The sequence below is a fragment of the Sinohyriopsis cumingii genome, chromosome 3 (assembly GCF_028554795.1).
Source record: "Sinohyriopsis cumingii isolate HCF-2022 chromosome 3, ASM2855479v2, whole genome shotgun sequence".
Classification (NCBI taxonomy): Eukaryota; Metazoa; Mollusca; class Bivalvia; order Unionida; family Unionidae; genus Sinohyriopsis; species Sinohyriopsis cumingii.
The window spans coordinates 28,353,770-28,365,988 of NC_142963.1; the positions used below are offsets into that span (position 1 = coordinate 28,353,770).

A 12,219-nucleotide genomic window follows, 5' to 3' on the forward strand; every position below is an offset into this window, starting at 1 on the left:
TGTCTGACATTAACACCTAGGTTTATCAATATTTATTTTCCAACTTGATAGTTTCACAGTGTATGTTATCAAATTAAATGAAGTTTACAAAATTCATTTCTGTTGGAATAAAATTTGCTTCCCAACTTAAATCCAACCACAAAGAATTATTATTTAACTGCTAGTTTTGGATATCAGGTTCTTGGAATTGGTCCTTTGTGACCATATTCAACACATTTTAAAGCAATTTTGTTGCTATGTATTGTTCATTTTAGCATAATATGGCAAACAATATAAGCTTTGGTACTCTAATGTATATATTTAAATTCTTTCTCACTCACTCATAACTTTTGTTTAACGTATTAATATACCTTATACATGTATTATCTTTGCTAAACATATTTTATACAGCTATATTTTTGCAGAAGAATGCATGAACTGTGATTTGATCAAGAAGTCCAATTAATCTCCTATCACACAGAGCAGAACAAATTACATTTACATGAGCATATCAAACCATAAGCAGCCTAAGAATGCAAAACTATATATAGGGCTGTCCAACCCATGAGTAGCCTAATAATGCAAAACAATACAGCTACCAGGGAAGGCCTGTCCAAACAATGAGGAGCCTAATAATGCAAAACCATACAGGTACTACTATAGGGCTATCAAGACCATGAGCAGTCTAACAATGCAAAACAATACAACTACTAAGGGTGGGCTGTCCAAATCATGAGCAGCCTAATAATGCAAAACAATACTGCTACCAAGGGAGAGCTGTCAAACCCATAAGCAGTCTAATAATGCAACAATACAGCTGCCAGGGGATGGCTGTCCAAACCATAAGCAGCCTAATAATGCAAAACAATACTGCTACCAATGGATGGCTGTCCAAACTATGAGCAGTCTAATAATGCAACAATACAGCTGCCAGGGGATAGCTGTCCAAACCATGAGCAGCCTAATAATCCAAAACAATACTGCTACCGAGGGCTGTCCAAACCATGAGCAGCCTAATAATGCAAAACAATACTGCTTCGAAGGGAGGGCTGTCCAAACCATGAGCAGTCTAATAATGCAACAATACAGCTGCCAGTGGATGGCTGTCCAAACCATGAGCAGCCTAATAATGCAAAACAATACTGCTACCAGGGAAGGACTCTCCTAGCCATGAGCAGCCTAATAATGCAAAACAATACCGCTACGAAGGAAGGGCTGTCCAAACCATGAGCAGTCTAATAATGCAACAATACTGCTACCAGAGAAAGGCTCTCCAAACCATGAGCAGCCTAAAAATGCAACAATACAGCGACCAGGGGAGGACTGTCCAACCCATGAGCAGTCTAATAATGCAACAATACAGCTTCTACAAGAGTGCTGTCCAAACCATGAGGAGAAAACAATGCAACAATACAGCTACCAGAGGAGGACTGTTCAACCCATGAGCAGCCTAATAATGCAAACAATACAGCTACCAAGGGCTCACTATCCAACCCATGAGTAACGTAATAATTAAACAATACAGCTACTATTGGAGAACTATCCAATCCATGAGCAGCCCAATAATATAAACAATGCCTGAAGAAAAACCCCAAAATAGACCTTGTTTACCTGTTGTATCTTTTTTGATATCCAAATTTCCCATTCAATGATGCCAACTGAATTCAGTGTTTTGCTGAGTGGACACATTGAATAAACACCTTACAGTTCTTTGATACAAGCACAGAAACACACAACAGTTGAACAATTGCTGTATATATTCGCTCATATATGAAGTTGAACTGCAAACTGCATAGATCCAGATCTGCTAATACATTAGGCATCAGCAGATTAGGGTCTATGTTGTTTGTGGTTGGGCACTTTTCATAAGTGAATGTTAATTATAAGTGAAAATGCAAGCCATCCAAATCAAATATAAAAACAATTCAAGGTCAAATATGGAGGAAAACACTGACCCTTTGGATGTTCAATCTCGAGTAAAGACCACATGCTCAAAAAAAAAATACTTTTCACTTGATGTGACTGTTCCATTAATACTTATCTACAGTAATCAATGATCAACTCATTTTGGAAATGTCATCACACCTAAATGCAAACCAATCCTGGCAACAGACATAATGATGAAGATAATTTTGGATGATCTAATTTGACACCAATTTTGGTGTTCAATTGTCACAATCAGGTGGGAATAAACTCACTTGATGGGTTAGATGTTTAAATTACACATACTTCTATGAAGAGCATGAACTATTTTTGACCTCAAAGATAAATTAAGAAATCTTTTCTCATGCAACCATTTTTATGTTAACTATGCATGGATGTAATCAACTTCTTCATATCTCTAGCCATCACTCACTACGTATCCAAACAAAGGTAGCTGAATAAATACAATTTCTAAATACGGCCTTTATTTCACGCCTTTCTCATTTCTTTGTAGAAGTAAAGCAATTAAAGGTTTTCCAGTAAATTTGTATATCCACAAATTCATGTAGTCTGGCATATAAATGTGGATACTTGATTCCATTCTTTGTTTGATGCTATTGCTGCTGTCTGCAAAACTGTCCATCACCTTTACCTTCTTTCATTCAATTGATCAAGCAGTGTATGAAAACATGCATTAATGTTTTGTTCACTGATGCAATTACACACAATCAACTCTACGAAAAGTGTTACCTAACATGTCATAGAAGGCTTATCTTTCACAACAGCATGAAACAGCTTCATCAATTGTCTAAACAACAATATTCGAGTTTTAGTTCTGATTATTTTTTATGAATATAAATTCATTGAAAATAAACACTAGTACTGAGACTGAGATATTTTTATTACAGAAATATGGGTAAAAATGCAGTGACCAATGCTGAAACGTTTTCCTCCTTTATGGAGTTCAGTTCAACGTAATTCTTGCATTTAAATTTTTCAAACAAAAAAGGAAAATAGAGGAAATAGTTACATCCAATAAGAGTTTGAAAAATGTCATTGTGAGAGTAAATCCATCACAAAAAATCTTTATTCATGTAATGAATATGCATTCCAAAAGAGGATATAAATCTAGCCTTCATTCTCTACATTCCGTGAAGGGGTCATTCTTATTTACTGCCTTTGTCTTTCTGGTTCTCTAAACTCCATAAATGGTAAATATTGAGTACATGACAATTACATTGACAAGGTGTAATTAAAATGACGGAATAGGTAAATATACAACTTTATCAATGTGATGCACACAATATAGTATTCAACTGGTTGATGACTTGGGAATGCACCAAACCTTGTAAAACTCCATATATATTTACAATTAATATATTTTTGTAATAATATGTGCAATCAAATATATGTGGTATGATTTAATATAAAAAAATCTCATGAAGCTCCTGTCACACTGCAAGAAAAACTGACATTTACATCAGAACAAGTTTCCTTTAAAAATTAATTTTGTTCTCATCCAAGAATATGACTAAAAATCAACATGCATTAATTTTTTTCAACATTTAGATATGTTATTTTTCATTTTTTACAGATCAATCCCGAAATCTACATTTGCACAAAAATGACTGAACTTATACTGACTATATATAAAGTATTAATGAGAAAAACTGCTGTGAATATACTCAACTTACTGAATTTGTAAAACTGATACAAAAATAATTAAAAACACTACATCCATTCTAAAATAATTCTTTTCTGTCTCACTATCATGTCACTTTTTACCATTTTAAACTAGGCTCAATGATTAATTATATTGTAATGTAATAAATTTTATGTAAGGTACAATGAGTACACTGTGTACCAAAATAAAATGAAAATGAACAAAATTTCATGGTCATGATCACACTAATGAAGTAAGATGAAACACAAGTCACATATGAACGAGCAATAATTTCCAACATGATTTATTTACAGTTATACCTATTAACAACTCATTCCCCCAACCCCAACTCACCAATTTATTGTCACTGTGGGGTAGGGGGTAACTTTTAAATAGTTGCATTATATTATGTGGTTTGTTTACATAGCTATACAATGTTAGTTGTTAACCTTAAAAATTTTTACATATAACCAACTCCCGTAACTGCTGGAAGATGGTGATGGTGGCAATTTCTTACTACTTGTAACAACATTAACAAATGTCAACTCTTAATGGATAACAGGCAGCAAAACAATATATACAAGTCGAGGGTCTACGTGATGGAAGCATTACTGTAAAATGTGACCTTGACCCAAGGTTAAAAAGGTTGAATGAGCATGTTACAGAATCAATTGTCATAGCATCATAATAATTTGTCCAAAACATAAAGAAATTCCACCAAGAGATTTAGAAAATACCAGGAATGAATGAACATTAACCAAAACCTAGACAATCTGTTGTTGAGGCTGATGATGACAGAAAAATGACTGCTGTCTCACTTCCTACCAACTCCAGTGGTACAATAAACATGACACAAATGATTTTGGATGCATAGCAAACCAAATCGGTTTAAGTACAAAGTGTGATTAACCATGACAGAACCAGATCTGTTATCACATGTTGCTTTGGCATATCAGGGTCTGTGTTTTTCATTTTTTTTATGGCACTGATCCTGTTCTGCCAACAAATTGTACAAATTGCATTCTCACTGGGCAAGTTACAAATATCTTGATTTATTCCGGATGCTCTGTCATCAATGAAACTTGATTCAAATCTTACTTGAAAATAATCTATCAATCAATAAGTGCAATAAGTCAATTTCAAATAATATTTTCAAGATGAGAGTACAAATTTTTTAAAATTCAAAATGCAAAGTATTATTTTAGGATAGAGGGACCTGAATTCATAAATATATTTTTATTGCAAATATTCTGTACATTTTTTTTGTAACCCTTGTTCAAATATAAAAATCTTTACCAAAAAAATTTCACCAGTAAATTCCAGCCTTACAAACTGGTTTCTTAAAAAAATAATGACACCTATCCACTGTTTAACCATTAAATTGAAAATTTCCATTAAGTAACATTAAATATACTTAAGTAATTCCTTGCTAAAATATAATTTGCTTAAATGTCACCAATGAACATCTATATCAATGTCCCTTCACACTAAAATAGAGATTAATGGAGTGTTATTGCATGTCTGGTGACTATTCTTTATAACCTCTTGTGTCTGTGCAATTAAAGCAGTCCTTCAAACTTTGAAATTTACCGTCCAGATATGCTATTCACTGCAAAAAACAGAAAAGAAAAGAAATTTTCATAAGGAAACAAAATTCCTGAAAAACTTTTTTAAACTTGTGATCTTTATTTCAGTTATAGTTACAGAAAAGAGCTTAGGAAAAACTCATAAAAATAAACTGGTGCAAGCTATTGATTATTCAATGTTGTGCATTTAAAATAATATTGTAAATCTTTGGAACAATATTCTCAAACCTTTTACAGTATTAAAAATTCATCATTATAAGAAATTAAAAGAAATCGATTATTCAAAATGCATGGGAATACATAATTCAATCAAGACACAGACAAGAGTTTTGACATGTTAATAAACTTTCTTTTCATGCCATTACAGGCTGATTTATATTTTTTAATATTATGCCCACATACTTTATGTTAAAAATTTCCACAGACCTTTGATGTTAGGATTTAAAAACTTGCTGGCAACTCAATGATTACAAAGTCACATATTTTGTGCTATGCATGTTCCGACAAATTCATATAGAAGGCAATAAACCCTCACCCTTTGTGTATCTAGCTATCCAAGTATTTATGCCACAATCATGTCTACATATCATAACTTAAAATAGAATTTCAAACATAAAAGTAGCGATCACCTTGATTACAACTGCAACTGCCTAAAAACTGAATATCACAAATATACACCATAGCACTATTTGATATTGTGTTCCCTTTCAAATCCTCAAACCACACTTTAAACTTATCTCTGATGGGATATCTGTCTTTAAACAGAACAAGTACTTTGAAATATCATACATGTTTTTGTTCCGAGTCAGAGGAAAAACTATACAGTACACTAGGTGTGACCTGTCATACTAGTTTTCTAATTTTAGAAAAGATACTTTACTGAATTCAAAGTATTGATAGTAATTTCTTACCTTAAATAAAGCAGTATACAATCATTTTGTAAACTTAAAGATATTTAAATTAAGATTAGAAACAAAAACAAAATTACTGAAATTTCTCCACAAAATTCATGTACCTCAGCACTGACACCCAGCAGGCAACACAAATGTCACTGAATATTTAAAATGCCAAATTTGTTTCAGCTTAACTGAAATCAACTACCATTTAAAAATTTTCATTGCATTTGGCAATTCTTATGATCTACAGTGCAAAGTGACTACAGCTGCACACACACATGATGATGCAAAAGTGTGGCCAGAGTCCAAGATCTGGAAAAGTTGCTGGAAAATTATAATTCCATACAGCACAACACTGCTGATGTATCAGAGGCTGATCCACAAAGATTTCTCTTCTCAGCTGAAAGCTTAATGATCAAATTCTGAGTTCCTTTACCTGGCCAAAATAATAATACACTGCTGTTTCTAGGATCAGTAATAATTATTTTACACTGAGTGAGTGGTCTTTTCACAAACTTACAGGTATGTCTCAGGATGACGTATGTAACCATTACATTACTTGACAAAGCAAAGGAATCATGCCATGGACTTTAAATTCTTATGACGTGTATTCCTGTGCCATAACAGTATTGTTCTTTTCTCCAAGTCAGAATAAAACATGTAATTTTCTACATCATTACTAACTTCATGTGGATTTCACCTCCTTACTGAAACTTACTAAACGTGTTGTAAGCATCCTCAATCCTACTTGATCCTCCTCCAGAGCGAGGTTGGCCTCCTGAAGGGTATGTTGGGTAGGTACCCAGCAAAGAATCTGCTGTGTGGCCACCTGATCCATAACCACTATGGCTGTAACCACTTGATGTGTAGCCCCCAGATGGGTAGCCACTTGAGGGATAACCAATAACTGGCCTGACTGAGCCACCATATCCACTGGCTTGCGTACTTGATGAGTAGCCACCAACCCCACCTAAATAATCAATAATGTATGCATATATATATATATATATATATATATATATATATATATATATATACACACATACACACACACACACACACACACACACATATATATATATATATAACATGTATTTCTTGTATATAATGACAAAAGTTTTACTCTACAAACATGGATAATTAAACTCAGATAACTTGATAAAAGGTTTAATGACGAAATTTATAACATGTAATGTCACAGTATTACTGGTAACACGAAAACAATTCAATCTTTTCTATGGCAATGTCTGTTTGAATTCACTGAATATTTTGACAACCAATATATCTGACTGCTTAGTGCCTGGATGTAAATACTGACATGACATTTATTCTCTATAAACTAATAATAATAATACAAAAGTAAAAGCTGTTGTAAGCGACCTCTGCTATGAGTGACCACCTTTCACTTCTGACCACATCTGCTGAATGCGACCAGCAACATCTTGGCAAAATATGTATTTAGACACTATGAATGACTGGCTGGCTACCAATATCTGAATATTTTCTATGTATGTTTATAGTGTTTTATAATTTCTGTTGTAAACCAGACTAAAGTACCTGTAGATTATTTCCTAGTCTGGTTCCCTGCTTAGTATGCTCCCTGTGTTGTTCTCTTCTATTGGTATAGGGGAGAGCAATGCAGACAGCATATGAAGCAGGGAACCAGACTAATTATTCCTTCACTCAGCCTGCTTCCCGGCCTTATAGTAGATCATATGTATGAGTAGGACCAAGCATCCCTATGAACGACCGTATCAAAAGAAAAAAGAGATACCTCTGACCTATATGTAATCAATTGTTACAATGATCGCTTGATTAGTAACGACTGTTCTAATAAGAAACCACACATAAAAGGAATAATACTTTTTTTTTAAAAACAAAAGAAAAAGGATTGTGGCTACCAGTGATAGATGCTACAGTCCATAAACCAGGCTAATGTACATGTCATGAACTGCCATTCTAGTGCCGAAATTGATGTAGTGGTTGCGTATATTGTTTGTCTTTCGAGTTAATCTGTACTGCCTGGGGGTGAATAAGGTCACTGACTATTAAACCAGCAAGAGAGAATAATCATAGTTTGTTGATTTTCCCCCGATGTTAAGTGATTACGTCCCAATCACAAAATTGTTGTCTATTCAAGTTGGTGCGACTGTTACACACTTTGTTTACAGAGCTAATCCATGTATTTGAATGAAGCCGTTGACTCTTGTCTCTCGAGTAAATGGTTTTGTTTCTGGATGAGATAATTGTTTCTTTGTATTTCATTAATTGTTAGATATGCAATGCACAATAGATTTTTCTTATTTTGCAAAACCCAGTCAAAACCATCTTTATGTTCAATATTACAATGAGCCCTAATAACGTTAACACCTTGAACCTAAACAACAATGGATGAACCTCCAACTAAACAGAGACAAATTTTATGGCTGGAGAAAATTATTGTAACTTAAAGAAGTGAAAAAGAGCAGACCACTCACAAAAAAGCAGTTTAAATGTCAGTAAAACCAATTTAAGTTGTTATAAAGGAAAAGGAGTAAATCAGAAATGCTAAAATGAGTGATCTTCAAATGTAAATGTGATTTCATGTTTAATGAAAGTATACCTTTATTGCTTTATAATTTTGTTCTTAGATGAATGCATAAAACATTTTAGCAAGAATTAATAATAAAGAACAGAATATATGTACAGTGATTGTGGTTGTTTCTTTAATTATTTGTTTGTTGGTACTAAAAAAATTTTTTCATTCCATTACATGCTATTGTAATGTATTATTGTTTACTGGATTTGATATTGTCCAGAATAGAGCTCAGTTCTGACTGACTTTTTATATTTTTTATTATTATTTATTTTCAATGTAAACAACTAATAACAGAAACATTGTATCTAGTTGCTGACCTTGTTTCAAAATCAGTGACAGTTTTAGTAAACAACTTTTTTTAAAAAACTTTTTCTTAGAGTAACAATTATTGAGTCACGGTCATAACTGGACATCAAACATGTGTAAATTGATAAACAAACTTGTATTTTTTCCAGAAGGATGAACTCTTGACCCCCATCTGGGAATCTGTTTTGCATTTTAGTTAATCTTATAACTGATGTTATGATAAGAATTATATCAGGTGTGCCTTTACACTTGAGACCTCAAGTTGTTTGATGTTACCAGTTTGGCCTGAATTTTAATTTCTTCAAATTAATGAATTCAAGTGATTGTTTTCCCTAGAAATACTAAAGTGCTCTGGTAATTCTTGGACAAAGACATTTACTAGAATTTATATGGAATTCAAAAACTGGAATAATATTTTCTATGATTCAACAAGAGACTGTTGAGACATCAGTACAAAGTTGACTATTACAGATGTCGTTGCCTTCCATTTTGGATTTTTATCGGGATTTGAACTCTGGTTCACTTTGGACTTTTCACTGTTAGGACTCGTGTTTTAATTCTTGGATCATTTTTGGATTTCATTTGTAAAACCATAAGTTCTATTTCTCATTTTTCACTTTGTAGTCTAGGGAAATAAATTATTTGTTAAATTTTATAAAGCTTGTTGTCTTCATTCTTTTGTGTTATTTATTTTAAGAGCATAGACTTGTAACACTTTAAATTGTTCTGAAACTACCTTGGAAACTGGTAATTTTGTACAAACCTGCTCTGAGAGACAACCTGGCTAGAGAGACCACTTTTTGTTGGCAGAAGTGGTGGTGTCTCATAACAGGTTTAATTGTAATTAAATTCAGATATCTTCATAGACTAAAGACCAAATTTATATCAAATAATGGTACAATAGCACTGATAAACTGAAAACACATTTTTTTCTATTTCAATGTCAGTGTTGGAGTTAATAAATATATTGATAACACAAGAAAGCACTCTACTTCCTCATCTAAGTACAGTCTATTCTCAGTAAAGCATTTAATTTCTTTTCCATAAGTCTGACCAGTTTTCAGTAAGGTGTAACAAAATATCATCAACTACAATTGTAAAACTTATGTGCAGTTTAAAGCATCTAAGTACTACTGTAAAGTTAGTCTAGTTTCCTGACTAATTCCACTAATTCTAACATGAAATCTGGATCCAAATCAAATATGGATGAACCACTTATTTGGGATTTTTCGGCAACAATCATTTTCCCATTTTTTTTCTTTATTTTGAAAGTCCATATTTTAAGGGTACTTTTTGCAAGACTTATGGCAAAATCGTAAGGGTTGGCAGGTCTGCAAAATTATGCACTAGTATATATATATACACCTATGTGGTCTTTACTAGTACATAGGGATGCACAGGTATATATTGGCACATAACAGATGTACGGGTATTTACTGCTACATATGTATACACTGGTATTTACAGGTACATATCCATGCACTGTTATTTAATGGTACATATGTATGCGCTGTTACCTATGTACGCAAATACATCAGAAGAATTGCTAATTAGGTTTAATTACTGATTAGGTTACCATAAAATCCTTGACTTATGAGCAGACACGATTTTGGTCTTCCATAAAAAAAGCTGAAAAATTTTAAGGCGATTTTGGGGTCCTCTCCCAATGGGGTCTCAAGGAGCAGCGCCCCTGATCTGGGGCTCCAGGGGCCCCCGGCCATAAATGCATCTTACACTCATAAAAAACTGCTCCTGGTGCCACTTATGATTACAAAATAAACCAAAATAATCATTTGAAAAACTAATAAACTTACCAAAAATGTTCAACTTGACTTCAATAATTTCACAATATTTAGTCACAAGAATTTGTTCTCCAATACTACTGATGCTGAAGTTATTTCATACACATGTCAGTGTTCACATCGTAATTAAGTAACAATAATTTCTCAATTTTTGCAGCAAATATATTATACTTCTCTCTTTCATAACAAATCTGTAAAATAAACACCCAAATACATCAACTATATACAAATAATCCCATCTATTCACTTGTCTTTTTTCTCCAATGAACACAACCTGTTGATATGCCAGTCAAGCTCTTTTTGCGGCTTTGGCAAAAATTTCTTTAGCCTTCCTTTTTGTCACCGCTGACTTTTTGGGCTCAATATGCAATCATTTCTATTCCTTCTCAATGAGCCTTTTTCCTTTCAAGCTAGTGCTTGTATTGGTGACAGGAAGTGTGCATATTCTGACAGGGCTACATCTGTTCTCTCATGTAAGAAATCTTTCTTCTTATAGTAATCAACTGCACTTTTTCCAGATGCCTTCCTAGCTTCAATTTTTCTGTACGCAGCTTCTTTTGTAGGTGCTGTTCCAAACTCTTCCAATCGTGATTACCGTAATTCAGATCTTTCTTGCAGACATCAGAAATTGCCAGTTCTCTAGTGTTCTGTTTTCTTCTAAAATGACCAACTAAATTTCCGTCAACTTTTAATCCAACCATTCCCATATGTTTTTTTAAACCTTTATCTATACTTTTCAAGTCATGGTCTCTCTCAACAACTTGGGATGCCAGGTTTTGCAAGCATGCTTCTTCTTCCCACTTTCATCAGTTTACATTACACGAAAATTAACTGGACGAATTTAAACGTTTGACTAATCAGAATACTCTCTAAGTGAGTTTTGTGCTAGCTAATATATGGAAAGAATAATTTACAAGGGTCATTCCAGAATGCGACTGAACAGACCATTTTTAAAACATCGGATTAGAGATGATATAAAAAACACTCTATCAAGAAAAATCTGATTCAAGTCAGGAGAAAAGCGGAATTCCACTTTAAAATGGAGAAAAATCATGTCTGTCATGAGATACTGCTGACAAAAAAACCAACAATAATGCACAAGATAATACTGCAATGAGACATCCAACTGGGACCAAATAACCTGTTCCCTATGTTTGCAGTTTTAAAACAGTAATTGATTCATGGTTGAAGTTGGATTGTACACAAGACAGACTCCAAAAAAGGAGTTATTCCATTGTTTTAAAATTTTTGTCAGCATGTTCACACTTTTATGGGTCCTGAACATATCAAATGTAGCCACTGTTTATCAAATGCACCAAGCAAAAGGCAGCCAGTTATGTTTTGTTATACTAAAAATTGTATTCGCGCAGAGTGTCATCTTTTAAGCATGACACAAATTTTACCCAAAAAACTGACCTTACTCCCTTAACTTGTAAAGGCAAATTTGCTTTGTTTTCCCAGTTCACTATGGTCGGATCTAACTTTG

The 12,219-nt window shown here is 33.4% G+C and overlaps 1 protein-coding gene across 1 annotated transcript in view; it reads right to left on the reverse strand.

Moving 5' to 3' along the window:
* Positions 1-2,785: 2,785 nt before the first annotated feature.
* Positions 2,786-12,219, reverse strand: part of LOC149802599 (uncharacterized) — a 91,167-nt gene continuing 81,733 nt past the window's right edge. The window contains exons 15-16 of the mRNA XM_089951877.1: positions 6,766-7,017; positions 2,786-5,174 (exon numbers count right to left, since the gene is read on the reverse strand). Coding sequence (XP_089808003.1) covers positions 5,152-5,174; positions 6,766-7,017 — 275 coding nt within the window. The 3' untranslated portion in view covers positions 2,786-5,151. The remainder of the gene's footprint in view (positions 5,175-6,765; positions 7,018-12,219) is intronic.